We start from the raw sequence: 17009 nt of genomic DNA, 5'->3' as shown, positions 1-17009 counted from the left end.
CGTGTTGGGGGCGGTGGATTAGAAAGAAAATGGGAGAGAGAGTGTAAGGTGAGTCCCCAAGGTTGAGACAAGGCGGTGGGAGCGGGAACCCGATTGGCACCTTTGTAAGACTGTGGAGAAATGTACTGGTAAGGTTTTCCACATCGAGGTGCTCTTAGTGATTAATTTAGATGTTTTTTTTTCTACTACTACAAGGCTTGATATCCACGCATGATCAGTTTGAATGCCGTATAAGCGGTTTGGTCATCGTCAGGGTATTTTCACGAAGAGGAGGACTGGTGGTGGCGGGGTTCGGACACATCACGAAAAGTCTGCAGTGTCAAAAGCCAGCGGCTCATATTATATGGCAGTCGGTGACAGAGGTGTAGGAGACACATCCACTCAAGGAGACTGTAGAGCAGCGGCAGGCCTGGTGGCGGCGAGTGAGTGAGACAGTGAAGTGTGGCGACTCAGGCTTGCAAAACTTGTGTTAGCGGCTGCCTGTGGCTCGCGGGGGCGGTGCCTGCCAAAAGGATGACAGCACAGGAGTGAATGATACCCATACATGCCCACCTCATCACTCCGCCTGCAGTGTTGGCTTTGTAAACTGTTTTTGCATAAAGGTCTTGTATTGGGTAAAGATACGAAGCAAATCCAGACGTTGTGATATATATGAAACAGATAAGGAGTAGTGTCAGCATGTGTGGAGCTGTCAACACTGTTTTGCTTCACGTGATATCCCTGTGATGTCAACAGGAAAGCAAGTGAGAAAGTGAGTCAACAAGACCAGGTGGAGTTGGTATTTCGCTAAAGCTTGTGAGTCACCATATAACTTAACCACTGGAAGAACAATTACATTGTCAGGTGAATGCTTTCTGCAAACACTATAGTCCTTTTGTGAGACTAATGTTTAGCGTCTCCAGCAGCTCAGGTGCCCGTCCATTGCACATCACATTATCGCCACGTCATTAATGGTCAACTGACTGGAAGTGTTTCTTAATGACAAGATCTGTGTTGAAGATAAAATACAAAAAGTCAAGCATTACCTGCTTACGAATATTTTCACATTCTAAAACCTATGGATAAGCGTTTCAATATACCAATGAGTGACAACACACCTCTACGTCAGCCAATGTGGGCAGGGCCGCACCCCCCCCTCGATGCCTCGCTACGCTTTCCCTCACCCCTGCCCAAGCACAGGCATCCCACAGTCTGACGCTGCAGCTTTTCGCTCACTCGCAGCAGCCTCGTCAATACACTCTATGAAATTCAACGAGGAACAACTGGTGAACCACGCCCCGAGGAGTCGCCTGTCATGCCCATGGCTCCTGGAGGTACCCACCTGTGGCTACACCGCCCCGAGGCCGCCCGTGTACGCTGCCATCGTCAGTCTTGCGGGCGAGAGTGGACGTCCCCCTGGGTATTATGCCCAGAAAATGGCGGTGTCCATGTCCTCTCTCAACTCGATGTTTCGGCCGCGAGAGAGGGCCGTCCTAGGGGCGGCGGGAAGCCACTTGTACCTCAAGAACATCAACCTTCCAAACTCGTCCCTCCAAGCAGCCTATACTTCGCAGCCTCGGTGTCGGCGCACAGTGTGTATAGGTCGAGGGTTCTCTCTGCCGTCCCTGCCAGAGGAAGAGGCAAATCCCTACCGTGTACGGAGCTCTTCAGTGGTGATGGGGACGCAGGCCTTCTCCATGACTTCCCACAAAGTAAACAACATCGAGAAGGCTGAAAAAATGAGGACTCTTAGTGCTATGAGAAACACATGTGACAATGAAAGCAGAGAGGAAGTGCGACACAATATCGAAAACTCTCGTAAGATTAGAGCTATTGAAGACATGCAGGGACGCGTGAAGAACAAGGAAGACCTGGGAATTAAAGAAGAGGTCCCGAATGTGAAATCTCCAGCAGGGAACACCAAGCGAGTGTCGTTTTCCCCCTGGTGAGCAAGCAGAGTCCCCAGAAGTGGTCCTGCCAGGCTCCCGCGTCCGCCTGTCGTATGTGGAGCCTGACGGGGGAGACTGCAGGGCGGCGGAGAGGCCATCACGCACCAAGAAGCGGCTGTCCTGGGCAGCGGGTGAGAAGCTGCACAAAACGCCCCCTCACGACAAAACGTCGCCGTCACATCATTTCCACGCCAAGGCTGTGCTGAATAACAGACGCATCTCGCCCAGCCACAGGGAACGCTCATCATCCGCGGAGAGGCTGACGCTGTACCCTCGCACCGCCTCCTGCGTCAACATCCCCAAGTGCAAGAAGCAGCTGTCGTGGGCGTCCAGCGAGAAGAGAAGGTTCAGCTGGGCGCCCGGACACTCCCCGCCGCGCCGCGACCTCCAGGATCAGCGGCGCTACTCCTTCGCGGGAGAGGAGAGCCGCCGACCCGCTATCAGAATGGGCACCCGCAGCCTGGCGCCCATCACGCCGCCGCCGCCCCGCTGTCCCAGGCACCCTCAGCGCCTAGCCCCACCGCCTGACACTCGCCCTCACACCTGCGGCTTCCACGCGAGGTGGTGTTATTTCGTATGGTCTCTCTCTCTCTCTCTCTCTCTCTCTCTCTCTCTCTCTCTCTCTCTCTCTCTCTCTCTCTCTCTCTCTCTCTCTCTCTCTCTCTCTCTCTCTCTCTCTCTCTCTCTCTCTCGCGTATAATGTCCTCACGCCATAACACTGAATATCGAGTAGACGTAAACAAGCAGCTTTAACACCGATCGGCTTGCTCCCTGGGGTGGCGCAGGAGGAGCAGCGGGGAGGTTATAGTGCCGCGGCAGTGGTGGTGATGGTGGCCTGCCGGGGCATTGGTGTGAGCCGCGAGACGAGACGGCCCCATAACACGCTATTGCATTGGTGCTTCCGCCACACCAGACCTCCGACACGATGGGTTTACGGGCTAAGCGATGTGTTAGAGAGAGAGAGAGAGAGAGAGAGAGAGAGAGAGAGAGAGAGAGAGAGAGAGAGAGAGACGGACAATACACACAAACATACAAAGCAGAACAAAAGATACAAATATAGCCACACAAATTGAAAAAAAGAGACACACAAACTGGAAAAAGCTACACACCCACCCACCCACCCACCCACCCCACACACACACACACACACACACACACACACACACACACACACACACACACACACACACACACACACACACACACACACACACACACACACACACACACACTTCTTACTTCCAGCCCAGTAGTTTCGCCCTGAAAACGATCGCCTTGGCCAGACCGACGCGTGAGGGTTGAATGAGCAGTTTTTGTTGCCCGGTAGTTGCGAAAAAAGGACATTATGGCGTTATCATCGATATTAGGCTGGGGGAATGTCTCTCTCAGGCCTCGTGCAGCCTCAGGTGGTGGTGATGGTGGTGGTGATGGTGAAGGTGGTAAGCTGGAGGTGGCGGTGTGTCGACTGCCGAGAGCTAAGAGAGAGAGAGAGAGAGAGAGAGAGAGAGGAGAGAGAGAGAGAGTGTGTGTGTGTGTGTGTGTGTGTGTGTGTGTGTGTGTGTGTGTGTGTGTGTGTTCGTTGCATATTGTGAGTGGAAGAAGAAAATATTTACTTGATTAATCCCCAAGTTGCGTCAAGTTGCGTCACGCTCGGCCGCTCTCCTTAACACCCAGCCAGTCCTTCCTTCCCCATTACAGCTACAGATGAACAGACACGGAATGAGGTACTACTACTACTACTACTGATAATAATAATAATAATAATAATTAATAATAATAATAATAATAATGATAATGAATAAATGAATAGACAAGTAAATAAGTAATAAAAAAATACAGAAAAAAAACACTGAACAAGAGTATGGAAGGTTACTTCCACTGTGTATATACCAAAAGACTTTCTTGCATAAATGAAATCTTTTATAAACACTCTTTAAAAAAGAAAAAAAATGTTCACCTCTGCCTTGGTTTCGTTAGTCCTACATAAGCTTTATTTATATGAGAGCCGTTGCCAGTGTGCAGACCGATCAGGGAAGAGATTATACCACAGTTCCCAGCACAGGGCGTGAGAGGAGCCTGGGGGAGGTCACGAATTTAAGTGTACCATCCCGTGGCGGCCAAGTGGAGCCTTCTTGTGTGATTTAAATTGATCATGATACAGGTGTGTGCATAGGGGGAGGTACGATGTGTGTGTGTGTGTGTGTGTGTGTGTGTGTGTGTGTGTGTGTGTTTCATTAAGAATGGGAATCTTCTGAATTTTTCCGGTTTGTTCAAGCGAGACTCGTATTCAGTCTTTCGAGTCTCATTGTGTTAAAGTCTGGTGTGCTTCATGGACAGACGAGGCTGCCCTCTGGTCCCGATAAGAGAAATTAACGAAGCTAATATAGATATATGCTGCCAACATTTGTTTAGGAAGAGTTCCACGCCGTTACTTTCACAGTGCTTTGAAAGAGATGAAGATGTTAATTACTCCTATTTTAGCACATTATTTACCATTGCAATCGTCCATTAGCATCACCAGCTTCACCTTAGGGCTAACTCAAAACGGACAGAAACCTCACTTACGTATACCAATACCATCACCAGCAACACGAAACGACCCGTACTAACTCTGACTCCTCTCTCCATTGCAGCCACAACCGGCAGGAGACCACGCTGGTCCACCCCGTCACTCACAAGACAGCGCTCCAGGCCGAGGCCATCCCTCCTCCCCCTCCTGCGGCGACCCAGCGGTGAGTACATGAACACTGTCCTACTGCAACCTCGTGTCTTCCTCTTCCTTTACTACGGATCACGTCAGACTGTAGAGGGAGGCTTGAGGACTTATTTCGATGTCTTCGTTAGGGGCTGGTATAATTAATGGGCATTTTTTTCGGTTTCGTTGTCCTAAGCCATAATTCGTCGTACATAAAAAAAAAAAAAAAAGGGAGGGGGATTCTCGTGCCTCGTGCTTTTCACTTTTGTTACCCCTAGCTAGAACCCCCTTACTGAACATAAAAATATCAGTTTCTGGTGCTCTCTGCGTCTCCAAGGCAGAATCCAGGGAACTTATAGCTGGGCTGCTCCCTGTTCCCGAGTGCCCGCCGTGCATGCCCGCTGGGAGACTGAGGGGCGTGTGTGCTCAGCGCTGCCAGAAAGAACTCAACAAACCCTCCAACAAATGTAAATGTTTTATAGTAAACATATCATGGATGAACTGAGAGAGAGAGAGAGAGAGAGAGAGAGAGAGAGAGAGAGAGAGAGAGAGAGAGAGAGAGAGAGAGAGAGAGAGATGTAACCTGCAGCACAAGACGTCCCATCACCGCCACAGTCACCCAGGTGTCTGTCTGCTCCTAATTATCTTGCTGTGTTGAAGGATCCCATTAGTCCCACGCCGCTAATAATGACAAAATTAGTCATGGTACAAACAAGGAGTTTAAGCCTTTGTAATGGCCGGCGTCTAGCGTGGCCCATGTTTGGAGTGAGTGAATGTTTAGTATGTAAGCAGCTTTTTACCCGAGTCTCTGTCCCACCACCGCCTTGGCCAGTTACAAAACCACATTTTTTTTATGGACTAGAATCTTCTTATACCAACGGCTATTGTGCGCACGCTTACTCCTAGAAGTTTGATTTTTTTTTTCGCAGTATATTCAGGTGCTCTAACTATTATTATTACACTGAGAGAGCACGCTTAGTCAGGTGTTGTGTTCATTATTGCCCCACTAGAGAGGAAGCACACTGAAGTCCACGTTCCTTCCAAGAATAGTATATCTGAACCAAGGCTGCTTACCTTGCCCTCGACAACTACTATGCACAGTCATTTACTCGCAGGATGAGTCGCAAGCCACGTCCTTGTTTGTTTCATGGAATTGTGTACTGCGGTGTCGTTGTGTGTACATTTCTGTTCATGTGTTAACTTTTGTTGCAGTTCTCGGCCTAACTTCTGTAGAGAGAGTTGTATTTTAAACGTTTCTGCGCCTTCGACAACTTTTTTTTGCAGGCTGTAATGAAGTTATAAGACGTTTTCAGTGGTGTTTTCTGTTGTCTTAGTGATAGATGAAAAAACGTTTTGTATCATCAGTGAAAGAAAGCACCCATGAGAAGCCAATTATAATACCTGGACTTTGAAATTAGTTACTATGAGAGTCTGAAACTTTTAAGAATACGAGGCAGGGACGCGACCAAAGTGTATATTAAGTGTAGAGGCAGGTGACGAGGCACAAAGGTGTAGGCGTCCCCCACCCCCCACCCCGAGGGTGTAACACGATACCGAAACCTGATACTTATCGAGTATAACTTTTCCCTGCACCAAGTATCTGCCACCCCCCACCCCCCACATCACCACATCACCCTGTCCCAGCACCTGCACTCATCACTCTGTACCGCCAAGTATCTACTCCACCACAATCACCCTGTTCCAAAACCCCCATCACCCTTACCTGTACCTCTAAGTATCCGTCCCCTATCCTTCCTCACCCCTATCACCCTGTTCCATCTCCTTCACCCTTGCCTTATCGCCTTACACCACCACCAATTATCTGCCGCCACCTTCATCACCCTGTTTCAGTACATACACTCTTGCCTCATCACCCTAACCTGCACCACCAACCCCATCACCTTGTTCTAGTATCTACACCCCGACCTCCTCACTCTTATACCGCACCGCCACCCAGCTACCGTCCATCACTTCTGGTTATGCTACAGTACTCAAATCTTGACACCCGCAGCACTGTAATTCCTGAACTGACAGAACACTTAGTAAGATTAGAAAGGTATCTTAATTTTTACTAAGTACCAGTTTGTCTGCTTCTCACCTTTGGCCAGCTGAGAAGCGGTGTGCTGTGCAGGAATGTTCCCTACCATGGTGGTGGGGTAGGGGAGCGGGTGGCCAAGGTGCTCCCACGCTCCGGCCTGACCTCCGCCCCGCCCTCTCAGTCCTGCCCGGTCTCCTTCCTTCAGAGTGCCGACCACTTGGAACCTTAAGAGGATAATAGTTTAATACTGACAGCTTTCGTGTGTGTGTGTGTGTGTGTGTGTGTGTGTGTGTGTGTGTGTGTGTGTGATCGTCAGTTCTTGATAATCCACCTCGCTTTACTCCTCCACAAACGCTCACTTATCTTCACAACCCCAGGTGACCTCCGCGCCCCGGCAACCTGACCTTCCCTCTTAATGGACCAGCGAGGGACCTGCCTGACCTTGGCCGTCATTCTCGTCGCGTGTGACCCGCCGCTTGTCCTAACACTAGCCAGCAACACATGTTCACATAGTTACACTTGAACTTTTTTTCTTTTTTCACGTTCCTTTGACTGTTTGTGAATACCGTCTCGTTTTCACTATCGCCTGAACGAACATTCTATATCGTTAGTTTTATTTTCACTTCCACACTTTTCTCGATTTTCTTGCTGCCAATTGTCGGTTTATTTTTTTTTATTTTTATTTATTTTTTTTTTCATTTTTCACGTTCCTCTGTGCTGTTAGTAAATACCATGTCTCTTTTTCTTACTATCGCTTGAATTTTGATATTTTACACTATTGCTACATACCACATTTTTCTTTATTTCCTTGTGGCCTTTTAAGTTTATTTTTCGAATTCCGTGACACTGTTAGTAAATATTATATTTTTATATTATCTCTTGAAAGAACATACTATTTTGCTACACCTCCACTTATATTCCCACATTTATTACCTAGCGGCCAGTTTTAGGTGTACTAATCCACTGTGTGTATACCTGTCGGCCTCTCCTCCCCTCATCAAATGACCTGACCTGCCGTGACCTGACGCGGGCTACAATCGGTTCAGGGAGTGTCAATAATCCTCCTTTTTGCCTTGACGACAGCAGCAACCAAGCACTTCTACCACTTACCCGTCCACCTGCCCGCCCACCTCCACCGCTCACCCGTCCACCCACCTACCCCACCTCCAACACAGCCACCAATCCACCCATCTACCTACACACTCGCACATCCACGCACCCAACCATCCAACCGCTTATACACTCATCCAACCATCCACCTATACCCATCCATCCATCCATCCACATTTACACTCATCCATCCAAGCACCCAATCACTCATACACTCACCCACCAATCATCCCACATATTGACTCACACACCCACCCATTCATCCGCTCATCCATCCATTCATACATCCACCTACTTATTCATTCATCCATTCACTCATCCATTTACCATTCATCCACTTATCCAACCATCCACTTATGTATACTAGCTCTGAATTACGAACTGTTACCGCTAGTCGCCGCTGTTCGCTGGCCAGATCACGTGTTTCTCTTACGTTATCCTGCAAGACTGGCCGCCACTCATGTTCTCTGTCCGTGTTATCATCATTTAATTACTTGGTTATCAGTGCGGTAGTTGTAGAGTATCGATCTTATTAGTTTTATCTTCCTCCTTTTTTTCATAAGTGACTGTGTTATATTTTATTTTCATCTTCCTTTTGTTTACTGTTATTTTTTTTCCTCGTCATATTTTATTTTTCATTTGTCTTTGTTGTAGCTGTTCGATTTTTTGCTTTTATTTATTTATTTTTTTATCTGCTTCTTCTCCTCTTCATTCCTCTTCTTCTTCTTCTTGGTTACTCTACTGATAGAAAGACTATTATAGAAGCTCACGCCTGAAAAATAAAACGTCAGAGAGGTGTTGCCGCCATCTACATAATACATTTTAATAGTGTGTGTGTGTGTGTGTGTGTGTGTGTGTGTGTGTGTGTGTGTAGGTACACCCGCCCACTCACTCACCATCACCCCTCCCATTGATCACAACCAAGAGTCTCTTCTACATGTGAAAAAGTACGTAGATTGTGGTCGATTTATTTTCTGTCAGTGCTTTGGGCGGGAGTGTGGGGAAGGCGGAGGGTGGAGGAGGCGAGTCTGTCATAACACGTCGAGGTAATGGCGGTGCGATGCGTGGTTAGGCGTATGGGAAGCAGAGAGGACATGAGGCGAGAGGGGGAGGAGTGGTTAGGGGACGAGTAGAGTTGGGAGGTAATGTGAGGGAGGTACTGGGAGGCGTGGAAGGGAAGGACAGGGAGGGCGGAGAGGGCGGGGAAGCTTTGGGAGTGAGGGTGAGGGAGGGCTGGAGGGCAGGAGGTGGGCTTTCTCTTCAGTAAAATAGAGCATTAAATTTCACTCCAGCGGCACCAGTAGGGGGTCGGGTCTCCTGTTCACCACGTCACCAGGTCCTCTTTCTCCCTTTCTTGTGACGTGGAAACTGCATCGTGTTCCTCCTCCTCCTCCTCTTGTGCTCTACTGTCCTGCTTTCTGCTTTATTCATCTGTCTTTTTACCTTGTAGCTGTAATTAGTGGTTCCCAAACAGCTTTCCAAGGGCCAAAGGATCTGATGCTGCTTTTATTTATTTTTTTTTTTTTATGTCTTTCTTTCCACTAACCTCGTCCTCGTCCTTGTCACTATCTGTATTTCTCATGTTGTCGCTTCTTCGGCTCCATTTATCGCATCACTATCTTTTTTTATTGTCATGTCTTCACTTCATTACTTCTCATTTATCACATCCCTATCTGTTTCTTTTCATGCCCTCACTTCTTCACATCCATTTATCTCTTCACCATCTTTATTTCTTGTCATCTCTTTACTTTCTCAGTTCTATTTACTCTTCACTGCCTGTTTCTCACAATCTCTTCCCCTCGCAATTCATCACGTCACTGTCCTCACCCCTCGTCACGTCTTCACTAGCAAATGACTCCTCACCCTCCTCGTGTCATCTGTTCACGCTTGCCTTCCCGTGACGTCACTGAGATTGCCTTAATGTGATCAATAGCATCGATCTTCATCCCTTGGACACGAAGCCCTTGGTCTGGCTCACCTTCTGTCTGGTGGGGGAAGTCTGGGGCTGCATTATTGAAACGTTAGGGCGTCTCGTCTAGGCAAGTTTTAATAGGCTGTAAAGGAAGTTACCGGGGTTTTCAAGAGGATTTTCGAGATTCTAATAATAGCTTAACAAGGATTCGCCACCATTAAGAGGAGAAGCACTCATTAGAACACGTGTATTTATCCCTGAGGCTTCTGAAAATAGAGTTTATGAGTGAAGAAAGCGTTTAAGGATATTGGCCTTGATATCCACAGAAGGAACAGGATGTAGTTTTGATGCCACACAGACTACGAGAAGAGGAGGAGGAGGAGATGGTGGTGATGGTCTGGCAATAAGGCTTTGTAGCTCGAGTTTTTCTTTCTTTTTTTTTCCTTTTTTCCTCTTCTCTTTTCCTTCCTCACCCGTCCTCTCTTTATCCTTCCTCTTTCCTCCCACCCTCTGTCTGTCCGCACAAGGCCAAGGCTGCCACCGACAGACAGATGTTTATTCGGTCTTAATGAGAACACTCCGACCTCCGTGCCTGGTCCTCAATGCCTCCCTCTGCGGACACAAACACGAGGGACTGAAGGGCAGAGGAGGGACAGGACGGTGGTAAGGGGCTGTGGAGGTGGGTGAAGTGGGAGGAAAAAGGAGGGAAGGGAGGGAAAGGAGGGAGAGAGAGAGAGAGGCTGCGGCGGTCATTGAGATAGGAACCTTCCTATCTCAATGGCGGCGGTGCTCAGTGGGGTGTGAGTCCCAAAATGGAGCACCGAAGCCTGTGAGTGAATTAAGGAGACAAATCCTGCGTTAAAAGAAAGTGTGGTGTGGAGGGAAGGAAGTAATTGTGTTAGTGGCCAAGCTGGTGGTGCGTGTGTTGTATGTTTTGGTTGTAGTGTTGTGTTGTGGTGGTGGTAGTGGTGGTGGTGGTACTGTTAGCAGGAGGAGGAGGAGGAAATTACTGTTGTTGTTGTTGTTGTTATATTTGTTATTAATGGTTCTTCTTCTTATTATTATTATTACCATTATATTATTATTATTATTATTAGTAGTAGTAGTAGTAGTAGTAGTAATGTAGTAGTAGTAGTAGTAGTAGTAGTAGTTGAAGCAGTAGTAATATTAGTAGTAGTGATAGATGTAGGTGTAGTACACACACACACACACACACACACACACACACACACACACACACACACACACACACACACACACACACACACACACACACACACAAGCCTAACAAAATACACACTCACAACCTTACTTCCCCGGAGGCACTCCAGACCCTCCTTCCCTTCCAAATCTGCCTCTTTCCCTCCGTACCCTCCTCTTTTCCTCCCTTTTTGTTCCTTCCATGCCACCACCAGACTCCTACTATTCTCTCTCTCTCTCTCTCTCTCTCTCTCTCTCTCTCTCTCTCTCTCTCTCTCTCTCTCTCTCTCTCTCTCTCTCTCTCTCTCTCTCTCTCTCTCTCTCTAACACTCACGATAACGAAAACTTTCTGTACAAAATGATGCTGAAAATATTCGAAATCTTATATCATTAAGAAAGATTTTCCTTTATTAAATATACCACAGTAAATGCGCCTAACTATAGACGTACCAGGAATTATTTGTTTGGGTGCTAATTGTGAAGAAATATAATGTACTACTACTACTACTACTACTACTACTACTACTACTACTACTACTACTGATGGTGGTTAATATAGCGTTGAGTTAGGCCTGTATTCTTCAACATAATATATTTTTTTTCAAAGGTCACAAAGATTAATTAGGTTCTTATGAGTGCCTTCTCTCTTTCTGGCGACGCATATCCCTCGCTGAATTATCATTTAAATCACGAATGCACCCTTGAAGAATCACAGGAACTACTAGAACCTGTTAGAAGTAGCTGACGTCACACACGGCAACATTTTTTTCCTAGTGGCTGTACATAGTTGAAAGGGAAGGGTAGGTGCTACAGGTAACATCAGACGTTTAATAATAATGATCTTAGCTTCGTCATTCTAGAGCATATTACTTGTGGTGACGTACTACTCGTTTTCTTCCTATAGTATTTTCCCTATATTTTTCCCTATAGTGGCTGGATAAGAGAAGCGAAAGGCAGGTGAAACAATTGCTATTGGCCTCAGTTTTGTTATTTAAGCTCGTTACTTGTGATGATGTTTCTTACTATTTTATTTATTTATTTATTTTATTTTTTCTTAGAGGCTGGGTTAGAAGAGAAAGGGAAAGTCCGCTGCTCCAGATAAGATCAGACGCGGAAACGCTTATACTAGTAAGAATATCAGGTTCGTCAGATTCCATACGTGTGTTACTTTCTAATGACGCGGTCCATGTTTTTCTTAGTGTTTGGATATAATAGGAAGGGAAAGGCTGGTATTAAAGGTGACACCAAATTCGGAAATATTTAAGGCTGGTATTAAAAGTGACACCAAATTCGGAAATATTTTATAATAAGTACCTCAATTTCATCACATTTAGAGCACAGACTACTTATAATGACATGGTTTATACTCTCCCTGTGGCTGAATAAGGAGGAGAGAGGAATGACTATATACGCGGAAAACGTTTAATAAAATGGACCTCAGATTCATAAAATTTCATGCGTATTGTGGTGACGCGGCTTATATTCTTCCTATTATAGTAGCTGGCCAAGGAGGGAAGGGAAGGGCAGGCGCTCCAGGTGAAGGTCGGGCGAGGCAAGCATGTGCTGGATGGTCACTGTGTTTATCAATGTAATAACTGCCTGCCGCCACTCCCAGATTCCCGGCGACCCTCCTGCTCCCTCCCCCGCCGGAACCCAGCCAGCCCCCGCACACGCCCACCAACCCCCGCACCCACTGGCTTCTCCCACTGGCTTCACCACCACCACCACCACCGCCGCGCCGTAAACCAGAAGAATGCACGTATTAATGTGTGCACGCTGTATCAAAGTACCTTCATGCCACCGGGAGGGAAAAATAAGGTTCCAGAAAGTTTATTAAGCTTAGAATATACATATTCATTGTCCTGAAAGGAAAAAAAATATATATATAAATACGAAAATACCCTTTTAGGCAACCTTGAGGGCTGAGTGTGTCCCTTGTCCTGAGCAGAGTTGCCAGCGTGCGCCCCTCGTTGTCTTCCTACAGGATTCTTACCTCATTTTCTGCTCATTAGTGGGTGAAGTCATTGCTTGCAGCCTTTGTGGCGCCGGTGGATCATTATGATCTAATGAAGGGCTTGGGGGAGGCAGCGTGAGGCGCGTCAGGGAGCGTAGCAGCGCGAAGGAGGCGCTGAGAATGTGGTGGCGACGGTGGGGTCAGGTCAGGGGTGGCGAGGGCCGAGGGAGCAGGGAGGGAGGAGAAGCAGTGGGTCTGAACGAGTGGTGGCGGCGTGACGGGTGGGAATCGTCTCCACACTCCTGTAGTGAACTTCGTCCTCCCCTCAGCGGGAGGAGAACCACAGAACCGGTTCTTTGTGGTGACGCCCGCAGCCTCTGGTTCGTCTTTAATAGTGGAAAGAAAGCGAAATTCAAGTCCCATCATATCAATTATATCGGCTGTTGTGTTTTTCCGAGTTTTTGTGTTTCCGAGAAGGCAGTGAGGGGCGGGGCGAGAAGAATGAGGATGTTCTGCAACACCATGACGCAAGTTTTTTTCCCCGATGGAAGTCCAGCAAGCTGTGAGGGGCTGGCATGCTGCTCCACGCCTGCTGGTTGGGAGGGTGGGCTACCCGCGCCTTGTTTACCTGGGCCGGGCAAGCACCGTTCGCATCGTGGACGTGCGCAGTTGTAAAAATTCAAAGTAACATAAATTTCGTTTAAATCGCTTCAAGAAAAGTTACTATCTTTTTATAGCATTCCGGAGACGAGTTTTAGGGTTATTTCCACCACCACCACCACCTTTGTTTGCTGCCCTGCCTCACATCAAGTGCGTTCCGAGGCAAAGCTCTCCCTCGTTGTCTTTGTGCTTGTATTCTTCACAATACCCGCCACGCCGGCAGGACTTCATATCACAAAAAAAAAAAAAAATTGTTCTAGTAATACTGGCATATGTACTACAAAGTTTGCTAGAGGTGGTATGCTAAGTACTCAGTCGAAATGATGGAAGTCTCAGCGTGCCTCCTCGGTGACTCAGCCGCCGCCCAGCACGACTCGGAGTGAGCCGATCGACCCGCTGACAGCCGAGCCTCTACGTGGTAGGAAGCTGCTGTAAAATGCGCCGCAGTTTGGTATACAACGCAGTTTTGTCGTCATGGCTTTAGTTCTGAGGCGAAAGTATGACAGCTTACAGCCAGGTGTGTGTGTGTGTGTGTGTGTGGCTTAAAACTTCTGTGGTATCAAAGTTTGAGTGCACCAGAGTTTCAAATTTTATCTGAGTTACATTACTTCAACCAATATTCTAAACGCAAGTTATTTTAACTGAGTTTACCTGCCAGTGTTGGAGGGATAGCTCCACTGCTTAACATTCTCGTGGCCTCACGCGGTCCTTACCCTCCCTCTGAGGAATTTACTGATGCAAATAGAGAGATGATGTCACCGTCAGCACACTCAAGATGGACTGCAGGGAGGTGACCGTTCCTCCCTGTACGGCAGAGCAGGGCACGCCTTCCCCGGTGCATTATGTCCAAACTGGTCCAGTGTGTACAGTAGCGCCCGTGTGGGGAGGGAGGTGAGGGTGGTGGAGCGAGGCGAGGGGGCAGGTTTTGCTGGACTGGTCTGCTTGTAATCTTTAGGTATAAGGAATGTCATGGAAGTTGTGGCCTCTACCTCTGTTTGTCTTTCTGTAGTAGATTTATTTATTTTTCTCTCTCTCTCTCTCTCTCTCTCTCTCTCTCTCTCTCTCTCTCTCTCTCTCTCTCTCTCTCTCTCTCTCTCTCTCTCTCTCTCTCTCTCTCTCTTAATCTACGATGATGCAATAACATCTCTAAACTCCCAGATCAACGAGACGAGCGCCACATTTTCAGCACACCCAGACAAACAAGTTGCTCATGAATGGGCGCGCCGCCTCTGCCTGCCTGTACTGGTGCATCGCGAGACTTTTTTTTCCCTCATATCCTCCCCATTTTGGCATGGCATTAATATTAAACACGTCGCTGCGGTGTTTAGGCGAGTCCTCCCCACTGAGTTCTGGTGAGCACTGTGCACTGCCGGCAGGGTGGGGGAGTGGTAGGTGGCAGGCCTGATGGGTGGAGCTGTGGAAGGATGTGTCTCTATATGGCAAGAAGCTAACGGGGGTCTTTGTTATCATGAATGTTGACCTTGGTGCATGAACTTGATTCTTTTGGCTGAACTTGTTGCACAGTAGATAAAAGTATTCGTCTTTAATCCTTTTTTCTTTTTTGTAAATATTCGGTAATTTCATAGCTCGTGTTGAAATTGCGAATGTGGTATTAGATTTCCTGGCATTTGCTTATGAATATCTATCGTATCATCTCTTTTCCTCAAATTCTTGTGTTCAGAATGCCATATTTTGGTCGTCATAGCAACGCAGAGCAGTAGTGAGGTGGGGTGGGTACTGGGGAGGAATGAAGGAAAGAAGAGGGAAGGGAAGGAAGGAGGGAGGGAGGGGGAGAGATCCTTGATGGGACAGATACGAAAACACAGGCCGTGGATCCTCCCCCGGGACGACCTTCCCACAGTACCAACCCTTTTTGTAAACACCCGCGTGTCCCTCTCCTCACGCTCCGTCCTTGGCCTTGCTCACACGGATCGGCGGGAGCTGAGTGGCGGCAAGGGACATGGCAGGCAGAGGGAGACCTTGACGCTTAAGGTAAAGAAGTGTAGCCCACCCTTCTCGCTGGGCTGGACTAGACGAGGTCTCGCAGCCTACAGGTCTGGTCTGAACCTGTCGTCTGGGCGAAGTTATTGTTGTAGCTTTAATGGGTTTGAAAATTGATATGGCGGTGGTGGGAGTAGCGATGCGATGTTTTGCGTGGTGGCGGTGGTGGAGGGGCGTGTGCAGCTCAGGACAGGGACTAATTTAATGTTCGAGACTCTACGACGGGAGTAATAACTAATGGGCGCGTTGTCATATCCATCACTTCAAGTCCACGTGCTTCGGTGGTGTTGTGAGGCGCCCCTTGCTGTGGAATGTCATGTACTGGAGGGGTGTGGGTGCTCTCTGTTTCCTGGAGGCACGCGTGAGCGGAGGGCAGGAAGGGCCGCGTGGTGATGTGATGTAGATGAATGGCTTGTGTGGTAACCGCTGTGTTCTGGCAGCTGCGGGGCATTGAGCCATCCACGACACAGCACTGCATGACATCATCGGGGAAAGAAAACATGTGAAGTTAGCAAGAAATCTTGGAAATTTTAGTGTTATGTGTTTTCTTATATAGCGATGGAAAACTATATGAGTGCTTTGTTTAAAGGAAGGTATTTAAATGTATAAAGAGTGACAGTGTGCAATGTGAAGTGAAAACCGGAGTGACGAGTTACCATGAAGTGAACATCTGTGTTATATTAGAAAAAAATGTCATTAAGGAGTGGTCTTCATGCAACGTGCGACGGCTGAGGGAGGCTGCGCTGCTACAGGGAAATGGAAGATGATGCGATGGTGGTGGCCTTCAACCCACCGACCAACACGCACATCCGCCCACGCATGCCCACGCCCCCTCTGCCGCCCACATGCTCCCAGGAGTACGAATGTCTGTAAGTATGCCGCGCCGTGATGAGGAGTGACACACACCTTTGTCATCCCTTGATCATGCCGCCCTTTGTGTCCCTAAGATAAATAATGTCCCACCCATCTTTTACGCGGCCCAACGCGAATCGTGAAAGATAACCCTTTGTTCTTCAAAACTTCTATACCTTTGTCGTCACCTCGATAGCTGCTCCTTCCCCTTCCCTCAGCTAGTCATAGAAAAAAAAAAACTCGCGGAGACCAAAACTTTTTCATTCTCTTCAGTAGAGATCGATTGGTGGTGTCAGTCTCGGGAGCGGTGGGCGACTCAGGGTGCTGGACAAGTCTGGGTGTAGGTGGTAACTCTGAGTAGATGGCTGCCCCAGGACTCTCCCTCAGGAGCTCGGGGACGCTTTTACCTGAATTATCTCTCCCCGGCGAGGCCACGCTCTCCATCTCCCGAAGAGGCGGTGTTTTGCATGAGAGGATTCCGTGCCGCGCTTGAGTTGGCAGGAAGTGCAGAGGCAAACTTTTTCCTCCTCCCATATCTCTCCTGCCGTTACGAGGGCGGTGGCCGTAACATCCAGGGCGGGTAGCAGCAGCAGCAGCAATAGCAGTAGCAGCAGCAGCAGCAGTGGGTGCGGGTGGAGGCAGGGGGCATTCACGCTTCA

At 48.1% G+C, this 17009-nt stretch overlaps 1 protein-coding gene across 8 annotated transcripts in view; it reads left to right on the top strand.

Annotated features, from left to right (window-relative positions):
• LOC135090232 (uncharacterized) overlaps window positions 1-17009 on the top strand; it is a 238062-nt gene that overhangs the window by 142734 nt on the left and 78319 nt on the right. For 7 of the 8 annotated variants that reach the window (XM_063986804.1, XM_063986753.1, XM_063986763.1 and 4 more), the window contains one exon: window positions 4562-4660. In XM_063986804.1, the coding sequence (XP_063842874.1) occupies window positions 4562-4660 (99 nt within the window). Of the gene's footprint in view, window positions 1-4561; window positions 4661-12731; window positions 13218-16087; window positions 16368-17009 lie in introns of those variants that run through there. The other variant, XM_063986825.1, reaches the window with a different exon arrangement.

This window comes from Scylla paramamosain, chromosome 3, assembly GCF_035594125.1.
Source record: "Scylla paramamosain isolate STU-SP2022 chromosome 3, ASM3559412v1, whole genome shotgun sequence".
NCBI classification, from domain to species: domain Eukaryota; kingdom Metazoa; phylum Arthropoda; class Malacostraca; order Decapoda; family Portunidae; genus Scylla; species Scylla paramamosain.
This window is presented reverse-complemented; position numbering and strand designations above follow the sequence as displayed.